Source organism: Ranitomeya variabilis, chromosome 3 (assembly GCF_051348905.1).
Source record: "Ranitomeya variabilis isolate aRanVar5 chromosome 3, aRanVar5.hap1, whole genome shotgun sequence".
Lineage (NCBI taxonomy): Eukaryota > Metazoa > Chordata > Amphibia > Anura > Dendrobatidae > Ranitomeya > Ranitomeya variabilis.
The window spans coordinates 421,421,204-421,437,589 of NC_135234.1; the positions used below are offsets into that span (position 1 = coordinate 421,421,204).

General features: G+C 46.8%; 1 protein-coding gene across 8 annotated transcripts in view; it reads right to left on the minus strand.

The window, feature by feature from the left end:
• Positions 1-16,386, minus strand: part of RPH3AL (rabphilin 3A like (without C2 domains)) — a 937,664-nt gene that overhangs the window by 284,233 nt on the left and 637,045 nt on the right. For all 8 annotated transcript variants that reach the window (XM_077296355.1, XM_077296351.1, XM_077296352.1 and 5 more), the window contains one exon: positions 15,385-15,556. In XM_077296355.1, the coding sequence (XP_077152470.1) occupies positions 15,385-15,556 (172 nt within the window). The remainder of the gene's footprint in view (positions 1-15,384; positions 15,557-16,386) is intronic.

The following is a 16,386-nucleotide window of genomic DNA, read 5'->3' on the forward strand; positions in this document are numbered from 1 at the left end:
AACTTATTTGAGGTGTTTTGTTTCTGCTGATCAAGATGACTGGGTTGCTTTTTTGCCACTGGCCGAATTTGCTCTTAATAATCGGGCTAGTTCTGCCACGTTGGTCTCTCCTTTTTTTTGTAATTCGGGGTTTCATCCTCGTTTTTCCTCTGGTCAGGTGGAGTCTTCGGATTGTCCTGGAGTGGACGTGGTGGTGGACAGGCTACATCAGATTTGGAATCAGGTGGTGGACAATTTGAAGTTCTCAGGAGAAGACTCAGCAGTTTGCTAATCGCCGTCGCCGCGTGGGTCCCCGACTTCTTGTTGGGGATTTGGTGTGGTTGTCTTCTCGTTTTGTCCCTATGAAGGTCTCTTCTCCTAAGTTCAAGCCTCGGTTCATCGGTCCTTATAGGATCTCGGAGATTCTTAACCCTGTATCTTTTCGTTTGGATCTCCCAGCATCGTTTGCTATTCATAATGTGTTCCATCGGTCGTTGTTGCGGAGGTATGAGGTGCCCGTTGTTCCTTCGGTTGAGCCTCCTGCTCCGGTGCTGGTGGAGGGAGAATTGGAGTATGTTGTTGAGAAGATCTTGGATTCTCGTGTTTCCAGACGCAAACTCCAGTATTTGGTTAAGTGGAAGGGTTATGGTCAGGAGGATAATTCCTGGGTGGTCGCCTCCGATGTTCATGCGACTGATTTGGTCCGCGCCTTCCATAGAGCTCACCCTGATCGCCCTGGGGGTTCTCGTGAGGGTTCGGTGACCCCTCCTCAAGGGGGGGGTACTGTTGTGAATTCTGTTTGTGGGCTCCCTCTGGTGGTTACTGCTGGTACTGGGTGACTTTGGTGGGTTGCGGCCTTTGGTTTCCATCTGTCCATCAGAGGCTGGGTGTTTCCTATTTTACCTGGCCTTTCTGTCATTCCCTTGCCGGCTATCAATGTATTCAGATGTGCTCTGTTTGGTTCCTGCCTACCTGCTCCCAGATCTTTCAGGATAAGCTCAGTGCTGATTTTCAGTTGTTTGGTTTTTTGTCCAGCTTGCTTATTATGTCTCTATGCTAGCTGGTAGCTCTAGTGGACTGAGGTTCTCCCCATGTGCCATGAGTTGGCACATGGGTTCTTGTAATCTCAGGATGGTTTTTTTGATTAGGGTTTTTTGCTGACCGCTCAGTCCCCTTTTGTATCGTTCTGCTTTCTAGTTTACAGCGGGCCTCGATTTGCTAAAGCTATATATATCATCTCTATGTGTGTGCCTTCCTCTCATTTCACCGTCAATACATGTGGGGGGCAACTATAGCTTTTGGGGTTCATTCCTCTGGAGGCAAGTGAGGTCTTATTTTCTCTGCAATGCTAGTTAGCTCTTAGGCTGGTGCGTGGCGTCTAGAACCAACGTAGGCACGCTCCCTGGCTATCTCTAGTTGCGTTTGTCAGGCGTAGGGCAGCGGTCAGCCCAGGTTCCATCACCCTAGAGCTCGTCCGTTATTTATTTGTACTTTGCTTGTCCTGTGCTATCCCCAGCCATTGGGGATTCATGACAATCCACCAAGCTGCACAGTCCGGCACCACATGCTGCTTCAGAGGCCAAAACTCCAACTCATACAACAAAGAGACTAAGAAAGACTCCCAGTAGTGACTTGGCGCTGCACCGTAAGACCAGGAGCAAGAATTGTCAGCCAAAAATGGTCCTACCACCTACACCTACACCTCCCAATGTGTCTCTGTTGTCTAATATGTCACTACCTTCCCTTGGTTGTCCCCCTTCCAATTTGTCTATTTGTCTTTGTTCAACTCCTAATGTGTCGTACTCCCAATGTGTCCAGTCCCATCCAGGAGCCAATCCTTCAATTAATTGCCCCTTCCCCTGTAACCCCTTTATCATCAAATGTTACTCAATCATCACAGCTCAACACCCTCAAAGTCCACAATATATTACAGTCATAGAGACCCCGATTATAAAAACAATTGTTTGTTGTTAAATAAATAAATTTTTATTTTATTTGCACAATCCCTGTTTTCTTTGTCTCTTTATGCGAAAACACACACGTGTAATGTATTGTTGAGTCAAGTTTTAACGGGTGTTTAACTGGAGGTTATTAGTAGTAAAGTCAGCAAACATATAACAATTACTTAAAGTGTCTTAAACCATATCATCGTGCCATGCAAGACATCCAATATCTGAAACAAAGTAAGCAGCAAACTTATACCTCATGTGGGCAACTTCCACTGTAGTCCTCAGAGGGTGAGCATGGAAATCCTGCAAAGTGGTGTCAACAGGTTTGTCAAGTTCTAATTGTAGTTGCTCTTTTGCCAGGATGTAATTGTGCATAACACCACACGCTTTGACCACATCATCAATTGCCTCAGTTGTTAGATTAATTGGTGTTCCCAAAACGCACCATTTTGATGGCAGCAAACCAAAGGTACACTCCACAGTTCTTCGTGCCCTTGTCAGTCAGTAGTTGAAAACCCTTTTGGTGTGATTCAAGTCCAGACTAGAGATGAGCCACCTCCCTAGTGTTCGGGTTCGGTTCGGTTCGTCGAACAGGGAGATGTTCGACGAACTGTTCGACGAACACCGTCGAACCCCATTGAAACCAATGGCAGGCAAACACAAACACATACAAACACATGGAAAACACATGAAAAGGTGTCCAAAAGCTGACAAACTGCTCAGAAGACACAACAAATACATGGAAAAGTCACAACTACACATAGTCATGTGAAAAGTAAAGAGGTGGATTAGTAAAAGGAGGAGGAGACACAGATATAGGCAGGTCATGCCCTTCTAAAGTTAAGAAAGGCTGGAGTAAAAATCTAAACTCACTCTACCAACACCCAGACGTCACTCTTGACAAAAAAAAAAAAAGAAATATCTTTAGGTAGAATGGCGGCGGGTCCATTCAGAACACTTTCCTTAGAAGACGTAGTGGTACCCCCATTGGGAGTTGTGCCAAAAAATGAACCCAATACATTCAGACTAATCCACCATTTGTCATATCCAAGGGGCAGGTCAGTAAACGACAACATCGACGTGGAACCAAGTACTGTACTATGTACTGTACCTCCTTTGACGAGGCAATCAGGTGGGTCAAGAAGGTGGGAAGGGGCACCCTAATAGCCAAAACAGACATTGAGGGGGCGTTCCGGTTGCTACCTGTGCCTCCGAATAGTGTCCTCCCATTGGGCTGCTTCTGTGAAGGAGCATACTACATAGATCGCTGTTTGCCCATGGGGTGCTCCATATCCTGCTCACTATTTGAGGTGTTTAGTTGCTTCCTCGAATGTGTCATCATGGACGTTTGTAGGCGGCACATATTATCCATTACCTCGACGTCTTCTTATGCCTGGGCCCAAAAGATTCGCCACAGTGTGAAAACACGCGGTAGTCCACCTGTGAGAAGGAGAGAGCTGGAGGGAGAGTGGACATCCCAGAGCCGAGGGGTTAGATTGAGAAAGAAATAAGGCGGTGTAGCTTGCTTCATGGGTGGGGTACTCTGCTGAGTAGCAGAAATTGCTACTAGGCCCAAAAGGATTTCCTTGGCCAAATGCCATTAAAAAATAGTAGTTAGGTAAACAGGCGGTGTAGCTTGCTTCATGGGTGGGGTACGCTGCTGAGTTGCACCAAATTCTACTAGGCCCCAAAGGATTTCCTGGGCTAGATGCCGTTACAAAATAGTACTTAGGTAAACAGGCGGTGTAGCTTGCTTCATGGGTGGGGTTCGCTGCTGAGTTGCACCAAATTCTACTAGGCCCCAAAGGATTTCCTGGGCCACATGCTGTTAAAAATAGTACTTAGGTAAACAGGCGGTGTAGCTTGCTTCATGGGTGGGGTACGCTGCTGAGTAGCAGAAATTGCTACTAGGCCCAAAAGGATTTCCTTGGCCAAATGCCATTAAAAAATAGTAGTTAGGTAAACAGGCGGTGTAGCTTGCTTCATGGGTTGGGTACGCTGCTGAGTTGCACCAAATTCTACTAGGCCCAAAAGGATTTCCTGGGCTAGATGCCGTTACAAAATAGTAGTTAGGTAAACAGGTGGTGTAGCTTGCTTCATGGGTGAAGTACGCTGCTGAGTAGCACCAAATTCTACTAGGCCCCAAAGGATTTCCTGGGCCAGATGCTGTTAAAAATAGTACTTAGGTAAACAGGCGGTGGGTGGCTGGGCTACTCTGCTGACTAGCAGACACTGAAGCTTTGGAGCAGACCTCTGAATCCCAGGCCATAGTATGAGTAAACAAATCTGCAGAAGCCCCACCCACCTGGAATTGATGATGGCAACGTCATGTAAAACTCAGCAAGGAGACTAAATCAAAGAGTCTCCATTTTTTCCAAAAATTCGGCCACAGACACCACTTGAGTGGCATCAATTTCGCCAGAGTTTTTTAAAACGGTTGGTGAGGTGATTTTCAAAAATCATCAAGCTTTTAGTCTCCCCAAGATGACACAGGGGTAGAAAAGTCCTTGAGGATCCAGGATTTGTTTATCTTGATGAACGTTAGTCTGTCTACATTGTCACTGGACAGCGGCATGCGCTTATCTGTCAGCACACCACCAGCAGCGCTAAACACACGTTCAGAGAGAACACTGGCTGCAGGGCACGACAAGATCTCCAAGGCGTGAGTGGTGTGCGTGAATCCCTTTCTATGGCAGGAATTATTTCGCCAAATTTGCTTTTGTACCGGGGATCTAAGAGTGTGGCAACCCAGTAGTCGGCATTACTTCGGATTCTGACAATCCGAGGGTCATGTTGCAGGTAGTGCAGCAAGAAGGCACTCATGTGTCTTGCGCATCCAGGAGGACCAAGTCCTTGTTGTCTTGGTGGTGGCGAGGTGAGAATCATGCTTCCTTCGTCTGCCCTCTCCCACCAACCTCGCACAACAGAAATTTGATCAAGGTCTCCCTCATCTGATGAGTCTTCCATGCCCAGCGCCAGTTCGTCCTCCACTTCTTCCTCGCCTCCTGCACCTTCCTCAACAGTTTGGCTGCTACCATGCGCCCTCAGTAATCGCTCTCCCCCAGCCTCCAATGCCAGCCGCCTTGGTGCTGCCAACCTTCTTGACCTTGGAGATATGATCCCTACCGCATACGACGCCTCCTGTTCCTCCTCCTCCTTTTGTTCCACCACCTGACTCCGAACACTGTGTAATGTGTGCTCCAGCATGTAAATCACCGGAATGGTCATGCTGATAATGGCATCGTCAGCACTAAACATCTTCGTTGCTATTTCAAAACTGTGCAGAAGGGTGCATAGGTCCCTGATCTGAGACCACTCCTGCAGCGTGATTTGCCCCACCTCTTGATCTCGTTGGCCCAGGCTATACATCATAACGTATTGCACCAGGGCTCGTCAGTGCTGCCACAGTCGCTGCAACATGTGCAAAGTTGAATTCCACCGTGTGGGCACATCGCCTTTCAGCCGGTGAACTGGCAGGCCCAACGACTTCTGTAGAGATGCAAGTCGTCAAACTGCGGGATGCGAACGGCGGAAGTGAGCACACAGCGACCGTGCCCTCTGCAGAAGCCCATCTAGTCTGGGATAGTGGGATAAAAATTGCTGGACAACCAGGTTCAAAACGTGAGCCATACAAGGCAAGTGTGTGACATTGCCCCGGCGAAGGGCCGCACCCAGGTTTGCAGCATTGTCGCACACGGCCGTCCCAGGCTGCAGGTTGAGTGGAGACAACCATTGATGGAACTCGGTCTCCAGAGCTGACCACAACTCCTCAGCTGTGTGACTCACATTTCCCAGACATTTCAATGTAAACACTGCCTGATGCCGTTGAGCCCTGGTGACATCATAGTGAGGAGGTGTGCAGGATTCCTTCTGTGCAGTTACAACGTGGGTGGCATTACCAGACAGGCTTTGGGTGCAGGTGGAGGACCGAGAGGAGGTTGAGGAGGCAGAAACAGTGGAGGAACTTTTAGATACAGAGTATCGACGAGCAACTCGTGGGGACAGCAAGACTTGGACAGCAGCCCCTTCTCCTGATGTTGCCGTATTTACCCAGTGCCCAGTCACCGACATGTAATGCCCCTGTCCATGTCTACTCGTCCAAGTGTCTGTGGTGAAATGCACCCTATCACACACAGAGTTTCTCAAGGAAGCGGTGATGTTGTGTGCGACATGCTGGTGTAGCGCAGGCACAGCTTTCTTTGAGAAGTAGTGGCGACTGGGCATCTGGTACTGGGGCACTGCGATGGACATAAGGTCTCGAAAATCCTCTGTGTCCACCAGGCGGAAAGGCAGCATTTCTGTAGCCAACAGCTTGCAGATGGAGAAATTCAACCTCTTAGCTTTGTCATGGCTAGGAGGAAATGGTCTTTTACTTGTCCACATCTGAGGGACTGAGGGCTGGCTGCCGTGCTTAGACAGAGTTGAGAAGGGTGTCCCCGGCAAACTGCTGGTCTGTGAGGAAGGTGCAGGCGGAGATGTTATGTTGCCTTGATCAAAATGTGGTGTCGATGTCGGAGAGCGCTCAACACTAGGGTTGAGCGAAACGGGTCGGCAATTTTCAGAAGTCGCCGACTTTTGGCAAAGTCGGGTTTCATGAAACCCGACCCGAACCCTGTGTGGGGTCGGCCATGAAGTCGGCGATCTTCTGAATCTGGAATCGGAATTCCGATACCGATTCCCGATATGTTTAAGATATCGGGAATTGGTATCGGAATTCAGATTTAAGTGTAAAATAAAGAATTAAAATAAAAAATATCGCTATACTTACCCTCTGACGGGCCCTGGTACTAACCGGGAACCTTCCTTCCTTAGAATCAGCCTTCCAGGACCTTGCGGTGACGTCGCGGTGACGTCGCGGCTTGTGATTGGTCGCGCGGCCGCCCATGTGACCGCTCGCGCGACCAATCACAAGCCGCGACGTCACCGTGACGTCACCGAAGGTCCTGGAAGGGCTGATTCTTAGGAAGGAAGGCTGCCGGAACGAAGCCGAGGGTGAGTATATTGATATTAGGTATATACTCTCCCTCGAACACGCCCTGCTTCTTTCCGGAAGCCTTCCTTCCTAAGAATCAGCCCTTCCAGGACCTTCGGTGACGTCACGGTGACGTCGCGGCTTGTGATTGGTCGCGCGAGCGGTCACATGGGCGGCCGCGCGACCAATCACAAGCCGCGACGTCACCGCGACGTCACCGCAAGGTCCTGGAAGGCTGATTCTAAGGAAGGAAGGTTCCCGGTTAGTACCAGGGCCCGTCAGAGGGTAAGTATAGCGATATTTTTTATTTTAATTCTTTATTTTACACTTAAATATGGATCCCAGACCCTGAAGGAGAGTTTCCGCTCCTTCAGACCCTGGGAACCATTGGAAACCCAATGCACTGCATTGGGTTTCGAGTTTCGGCCGACCCCGACCCCGACTTTTTTATAGGATCGGCCGATTTCACTCGACCCGACTTTTGAAAAAGTCGGGTTTCGTGAAACCCGACCCGATCCTATAAAAGTAAAAGTCGCTCAACCCTACTCAACACCAGCAGGTGTTTTCATTTGCAAATGTCCTGACGACCTGCCAATCACACTGGCTGTTGCGGGTAAAGTGGTGGAAGGTCTGCTTCCAAAACCATGTGCGACTGCTGTCCCCACAGTCACAGAGGATGAAGAGGATGCGGATGCACTTGATGGGGCAGACGGTGGTTGACCCAGCCCACTAGGCCGCATTGTAGCACAGTGAACTTCCCACTGCAACTTATGCCTCATATCCATGTGATGGTTCATGCATAAAGTACTCAAGCTAGTGATTTTTTGGCCTCTACTGAGATTTTGTTGACAAATCTTACAGACAACATGAGTTAGGTCATCCTTTGCAATGTCAAAAAATGCCCAGGCTATGCAAGGCTTAGAGCCCATGCGACCTGAAGAGCCACCACGACTTCTGGTCTGAGGCACAATTGGGGTTGAGGATGCAGTTGTTGACGTGCTTCCAGTACTCCGTCTCTGTCCAGGAAGGCACACCGTTACCTCGTCATCAGACTCGTCACTAGCATCCTCCTCCACCTCCTCTGCTGACCTCATGGACTGGCGGACTGGGGGTTGACAGTAAGTGGGGTCTACAACCTCGCCATCATCATCCTGTGTGTTCTCACACCCGTCGTCCTCAGAGCCAACCTCTTCCTGCCCCAACCGAAAAGTCAACTTTTTGTTCCAATCAGGTATCTCACTCTCATCATCAGCTTCCTCATTATCTCCACCAACAGGAGTTACAGTTTGGGAACGAGGGTCTACATTATGCTCAGAACCTTCTTCATCTGGGCCTGGATCCAACTCACAAAGATTCTGGGCATCAGTGCAGATCATTTCCTTGTCTGGATTCACAGAAGCTCTGGAGCAGACCTCTGATTCCCAGGCTATAGTATGCGTAAACAGCTCTACAGACTTAACCATGTGTGCTACCCCCATGCTCAGACAGGCAGCTGGAGACTTGGGAGCTGTGAGGAAGCAAGTGCGATTGGGGTGACAACTCTGAGGACTGGAGTAGTTGTGATGTTGAAGTTGACATGGAGGAGAGCCCACTTGAACGAGCACATGATATCCGTTCAAGCACCTGCTGTTTTTGTGCCTCATCTGGAATTTTTGGCGATGCTTGTAGCGATGGTCGTAAGAAAGGGATCATATCAGATTGTCCACGAAAAGAAGTAGACATCTTACTTTGGCTGGAAGATGGTCTTTCTTCTGCAGATGTTACTGTTGCTTTACCACCTACCCCACGGACACAACCTTTTTTTCCCTTTCCAACATGCCTATTCCCCTTTCCACCAGCAGCAGGCCTTTTGCCACTCATTTTAGTACTTAATTGGCAACTCTGTATCTGAAGTTGTTGGCACAACAACCGATGGATGAATACCGAGCAGAACTGAGTGGCCAAACTGTGGTACTAGGCCCAAAACTATCAACTGGATTAGATGCAGTGAAAATAGAGATACACAGGCGGTATAGTTTGTTTCCCAGGCGGGCTACTCTGCTGACGTGCAGACACTGCTACTAAGCCCAAAACCCCAAAACGATTTACTGGGTTAGATGCCGTAAAAATTGAGATACACAGGCCGTGTAGCTAGCTTCACAGGCGGGCTACTCTGCTGACGTGCAGACAATGCTACTAGGCCCAAAACTATCAACTGCAGTGATGCAGTGAAAATAGAGATACACAGGCGGTATAGTTTGTTTCACAGGCGGGCTACTCTGCTGACGTGCAGACACTGCTACTAAGCCAAAAACCCCAAAACGATTTACTGGGTTAGATGCCGTAGAAATTGAGATACACAGGCCGTGTAGCTAGCTTCACAGGCGGGCTACTCTGCTGACGTGCAGACAATGCTACTAGGCCCAAAACTATCAACTGGATTAGATGCAGTGAAAATAGAGATACACAGGCGGTATATTTTGTTTCACAGATGGGCTACTCTGCTGACGTGCAGACAATGCTACTAGGCCCAAAACTATCAACTGGATTAGATGCAGTGAAAATAGAGATACACAGGCGGTATATTTTGTTTCACAGGCGGGCTACTCTGCTGACGTGCAGACAATGCTACTAGGCCCAAAACTATCAACTGGATTAGATGCAGTGAAAATAGAGATACACAGGCAGTAATAGTTTGTTTCACAGGCGGGCTACTCTGCTGACGTGCAGACACTGCTACTAAGCCCAAAACGATTTACTGGGTTAGATGCCGTAGAAATTGAGATACACAGGCCGTGTAGCTAGCTTCACAGGCGGGCTACTCTGCTGACGTGCAGACAATGCTACTAGGCCCAAAACTATCAACTGGATTAGATGCAGTGAAAATAGAGATACACAGGCGGTATAGTTTGTTTCACAGGCGGGCTACTCTGCTGACGTGCAGACAATGCTACTAGGCCCAAAACTATCAACTGGATTAGATGCAGTGAAAATAGAGATACACAGGCAGTAATAGTTTGTTTCACAGGCGGGCTACTCTGCTGACGTGCAGACACTGCTACTAAGCCCAAAACCCCAAAACGATTTACTGGGTTAGATGCCGTAAAAATTGAGATACACAGGCGGTGTAGCTAGCTTCACAGGTGGGCTACTCTGCTGACGTGCAGACACTGCTACTAAGCTTAAAACCCCAAAATGATTTACTGGGTTAGATGCCATAAAAATTGAGATACACAGGCGGTAGGCACAGGTGTAGATAGCTTCACAGGCGGGCTACTCAGATGACTATCAGACAATGCTACTAGCCCAAAAGGATTGGCTGAGCTAGATTACACCAAATGCTGTGACTAACACTTTCACAGCACTGGCTCAGACCTGCCTGGCAAACAGTGCTATGAACTGCTGTAACCTACCCTGAAAAGGGCTGATATTACAACTAGTCCCAACTCCCGACTCCCTAAACCAATCTCTCAGAAAGTTCATTGGCAATAAAAGACTCTTTGACTGTATAGCGCCCACAGCAGCAGCGGTGCCGTCTAACACTAAGCTGCAGCAGTGAGGAAATGGTGACGACGGGGCAAATGGCTGGTTCTCATTGGGCAAGGAGTGACATGTGACATACACAGCCAATGACACATGCCCTTGCTTGTCTGCATCACATGCACATTGCTGTGTGTGTGCGCACTGCTGATAGGCTGAGAGACTGCACCACCCCTCTGTAAATGCGGGAAAGTAAAAAAAAAATGGGGATCGGCGTTATTTCAGCACAGATCTATCTCCCGCCCACTATACACTGAAACAGTCCATTAACAATGATAAACAGTTTTAATGTGCAAATCAAGCTAGGCTTTTGGTGAACGAACAGTTATCGAACAGAAACTCGAACAGCCGAATTTTAAGCAAATTGTCCGGGTTCGTCGAACGACTCGAACACCGCCCAAAACAGCTCGAATTTGAAATTGGCGAACAGTTCGACTCGAAGACCGCTCATCTCTAGTCCCGACTCGAATACGGTTTTATGAGGTTTGAACACATTTGAAATGCCTCAACCCCAACCGCAACAAATGGCATTGGTGGTCCTTCAGTATTCGGAAGAGGTTGTGGCGGTGGGAAATTAAAATTATTACCATACAAACGATGGCCCATGTCAGAGTTTTTTAAAGTCTGTGAGTCATTTCCTCGTCCAAATGAGCCAATGTCAACAGTTACAAATCGACACACTGCATCTGCAATCGCCATGAGAACAATCAAAGTATTTTCTGTAATTGAAATACTCGGATCCACTTCCAGCTGGTTTCGGAATCTGAATGTGTTTGCCATCCACAGCACCCACACAGTTAGAAAAATTACAAATTTTATTTAATTTTTCTGCATTTTTCAGCCAGAGTTCAGTTGTGGGTTGGGGGAGGAATTCTGCACACAGAGCGTCACATAAAGCATGGCAGATGTCTCCAACAATCCCAGAAAGGGTGTACACTAAAATCTGGAATTGGAAATGTAGAGATCTTAAGGTCTCTCCGGTAGCCAGGAATCTGACGAACAGAAAATAGGGGAAAAAAATCAGTTCATGGCTTTTCTTACAATAATACAAAGATGTGTTTATTTTTCAAAATTACATACCTCATGGTCACCAATAGACGTTCCTGAGCAGGAATTGCTCTAGGTAATTGTGTGTCCTGCCTGGTGATGGATCCTCGCACACGTTGCTGCAATTCATCGAAGCTCTGTTCAGACAGTAAATACTCGTGTATTGGAAAAACTTCTCATAGCTCAGTGTATAACGAGTGGTAGGCTCCACGGATCTCTCAGACTTCAATGATGGGGTGTTGCCAGTAGCGACAACAACGTCTTCTCCATCTTGCTCTTCTCCTTTCTTCTCCACAAGCCACAGCAAAGGCAAAAGCCAATTTCAATTCCACATCCTGACTACGATAGAAGCTCTCCATGCCAAGATCCATCTTGCAGCTGGATACAGCAGCAAAAGATGAGGATTTCATCTGTGTAGGGTCTATATGTACAGAATCCCCATGAGACCCGGCCATTGGGTGTGGCTTTTGTCAAGGAAATTCTCCTGTAACAGCATTTGCCGCATAACAAAATTCTTTGAAAATTCGAACGTATGCGCTGAAAAAATGCAAAAACGCATGCACATGGATTTTTTTTTGGCGTCATGCGTAAGCTGATGCGGATAAAAAATGCAGCATAACCATGCGTTTTAATGCGTTTTGGCATGCTTTTGCGCATGCAGATGATACGCTGTGCACACAGACGCTAATGTGAACTTAGCCTTAGAGGGATTTTCCACTTTAAGAAATCATTTCCGGCATTGGCACTCTACTGCTGTAGGCCCGAGCTGCTGAGCTCAGTGATTGGCTGCAGCGGTGATGTTTGCTGGTGTACACACACCCTACATCAGCCAATAAGTAAACATCATTATGTATTTAACTTTAGAAATCCTGTTGAATTATATTTGATAACTAAGTACATAAAAATTGTAACATTGCATGTACTAGAGAAAATAAGAAATAAAAGTTTAGTGAATGATGACTAGCAAGCCATTATGCAGGGAATCCTGCTGAAAGCAGTACCTTTATACTAGCTTTCTAAGGTAAGCTTTCACATTGTATTACTCTGGTTTGTAGCTGGACTGATCATGTACAGCATAAAGAGGCAACCTGTAGTGTAAGCACATTTTTATTTTTTGTTATTTGTATCTTTGTACTACAAATATGTGGCATAGTTAAAAGAAGCTTTTGCCAGGTGAAAAGTGGACAATTTTTCCACTTATTTTATTCCTGCAGCTTTCCCTATTCTGTTTTGTTTGTTTATTTTTTTTTTTAAATCCTTCATACAGCTCCAGAGACATGGCTTTTTTTATTTAGTGCCAATTTTCATGGTCTGTCCAAGGGGGCAATGCTCATTGAATTATCTGGGAGCAGGTCTTTAGGCTGCTCTGCATTATTTCTCTGTGAGTAATACCCCTTAGTAATTACCATAAAAATGTACACTAATTAAAACAAACATTTCTGCAGTTATAAAATAAGAGAAAAAATTGGCCACTTTTCACCTGGTGACATGTCCCCTTGAAAAGGAACCCATCACTTACAAAAATGCTCACTTGTCTGCAGACATAGCGGTAATCTGCAGATAAATTGCATTGAAATCATGCTACACTGGTTTACTCTAAGCACAGCTACAGGAAGAAAACTGAGCTTTATTCTCTCTGCAGCTGCTTGCTCGCATTCATCAGGACTATGCAGGGGACTATAAAAACAAGCTGACTGAGTGGTAAAGGCTCATATTTACACATCAGTGATTTTTTATCAGTACGTGTATGCCAAAGCCAAGAGTGGAACATATAGTGAAAAGCTGTAATTGAAAGGCTGACACTGGTACCTGTTCTGTGTTTTGGGGACACGGCAGGTTTTGGCATAGAAATACTGATGAAAAATCACTGATCTCTGAATGAGCCCTAAGTGTTACTACCCTCTGCATGGCATGGATGACTGGAAGCGAGCGGCTGCAGGGAGAACATAACTTCATTTTTTCTCTGTAGTTGCTCTTCCAGTTAGATAGCCAATTATGTTTAAAATTATATATACCTGATGATTACCATTATATCTGCAGATGAATAGCATTTTTTGTAGGTGACCGGTTCCCTTTAATATTTGCTCCCTGCACCTGCTATCTTAACTCCAGCAAACATTGTAGCTGTACAATACTTATTGTACATTTAAAAAAAATAAAATCAATTCAACTTATCAATACAATCTGCCTGCCTACTACTATTTAAATACTACTATTTAACGAGTAAGTGAGTCGCCCTGCCAGGGCCGTGGGGTACCCGGTACCGGGTGCGGTGTTCACAGGATGATGTCATGGTGGCGACCCGGTCCATGGCCCTGGGCGCCCATGTAAAAGGGGAAAGTCTTTAAAGGGATTTAGTGAATAGAGTTTATGTTTGAGACGCCACCTGTGGTATTCAGTCAGTGTGGACTGACGCTGCTTTAAGGGGTCCTCTGGGGTGATGTTATGGCAGCTAGATGGTATAACTTCCAACAGGTGAAGTGTGTCCCCAGGGCTCCCGGTGTGTAGATGGAAGATGGTGGATGGCGCAGTAAAGAACAAGGACACAGGTTTGCAGTCTCTTTACCTGGTTTACTGAATACTTCAGGCAGCCACAGTCCAGGGTACCAGATCACAGGGTAGGCTGGGTCTGGCCGGCTTGGAAGTGAATCCAGAGTCCCCTTTACCAGGTGGAGTTAAAAGCCTTCCTCTAGCACCGTGGTGTTGTAGTCCCTTACTGCCTATGGCTTCAGATAAGGTCTTCACAGTTCTTCTCTCTATCCCCCATATAGGATAGGACATAACCCATATGACTGGTGACTTGAGCCTTTTTACAGGGACTTTAGCCCCAGACTCTATATGTGTCACTGTGCCTCCTGGGTATTAAGGCGGACAGGTAACTTGCAGTTCAGCTGTCCTGCCAGTCTCTGATGTAAGTTTCAGAGTCCTTACAACCTCGGTGGTCCGGCTACCGGTTATCTGCGCTTCAGTAAGAGGCAGCCTGCTCTTAGCTGGTCTCCTCTGATGTTACTCTCCTGTGCTTCGCTCTCCTGCACGCTCACTGAACAATGTTCGGCTTTCTGTATGTCTCTTTCCAGGAGCTGTAGTACTTCAGACTACACGGCCCATTCAGACCTTCTGACCCTCTAGGTCGGTCTGCTCCCTTCTGTCTCTCTGACAATCTGATAATCTCGCTTTCCCTCCAAACCACAATATATATAGGGGAGTCACCTAGTAAATAGGATCAAAAGCTCCCCCTTGTGGCCTGGAGTGTGAACATGTTGTGTGTATGGTGGTTACCTGATAAGAGTTATCCTTCATCGCTTCCAAATGTAAAATCACTCTCCCCGTGAGGAAAGCAATGCTACTGTGACGACCAGGACCCTGGGGTGCCACATAAGTCTACCCCCCTAAAAAAATAATATAGGTGCAAATAATCCAGTGACAGATTAACTCATTGGTAACTTTAGATTGTCAATTCATAGGGGGAGCAGATCAAAGCTGACAATGTATGAGAGCTGGAGCGGTGTTTGTAATGACACTGAGGTCTGCTCTCTCTGCCACACACCAAGATTATAATCAAATGAAGAGAGGCATCAAGAATGTTAAGGAGGTAGAGTTTCCTTAAGTGCTATCTCCTGCACTTAGCACCTCAATTGCATACTGCTAAAACATGGATTTATCGAGATTCAGGCATGGACAATATAAATGAGTTCATCTTTCACTGTATGTGTATATAAATGGTTTCGGGATGGAGATCAAACTTACAGAGTAATATTTAATATATGGGTAAACTTGGTGGAAAGTACATTCTATAGTTAAAGATATTAATTACAACATTTTATGAGTGCATAGATTTTATGGAATTGTAGAGTATTACTCTAAGTATGAAAACATTTTTCATGACTGCCCTCAGGGTTATAATAACAAACCACTGACCTCTTCCTTTTGCCCAAGTATATGTTCGATTTGTTACAATGGCCTTCAGGTCTTGAATCTGAGGTTCGGCTTGTGCATGCCTCAGGTGAAGTTCATTCGTCTTTGAGACTTTTAACGGTAAAATATATTTTGGGATAGCTTTGAAAAACCAAGCTCCTGATCTCTTCCAAACCTGTAAAATAAAAAACAAAACAAATTCTATTATGTTTAAAGGAAACCCTATTAGTGGATAAAATAGATCATTTAGTTTGCTTTGCATGTAGGATGTCCTGTGTTGGTTTAAGGGTACCGTCACACATTGAAATTTCCATCGCTACGACGTTACGATTCGTGACGTTCTAGCGATATCGTTACGATATCGCTGTGTCTGACACGCTACTGCGATCAGACACCCTGCTGAGAATCGTACGTCGTAGCAGATCGTTTGGAACTTTCTTTCGTCGCTTGATCACCCGCTGACATCGCTGGATCGTTGTGTGTGACAGCGATCCAGCGATGTCTTCACTTGTAACCAGGGTAAACATCGGGTAACTAAGCGCAGGGCCGCGCTTAGTAACCCGATGTTTACCCTGGTTACAAGCGTAAACGTAAAAAAACAAACCGTACATACTCACCCGTCGGTGTCCTTCAGGTCCCTTGCCGTCTGCTTCCTGCTCTGAGTGCCGGCCGGAAAGTGAGAGCAGAGCGCAGCGGTGCTGCGCTCCGCTCTCACTGTACGGCTGCACTCAGAGCAGGAAGCAGACGGCAAGGGACCTGAAGGACACCGACGGGTGAGTATGTACTGTTTGTTTTTTTACGTTTACGCTGGTAACCAGGGTAAACATCGGGTTACTAAGCGCGGCCCTGCGCTTAGTTACCCGATGTTTACCCTGGTTACCCGGGGACATCGGCATCGCTCCAGCGCCGTGATTGCAACGTGTGACCGCAGTCTACGACGCTGGAGCGATGATTATACGACGCTGCGACGTCACGAATCGTGCCGTCGCAGCGATGAAAATTTCA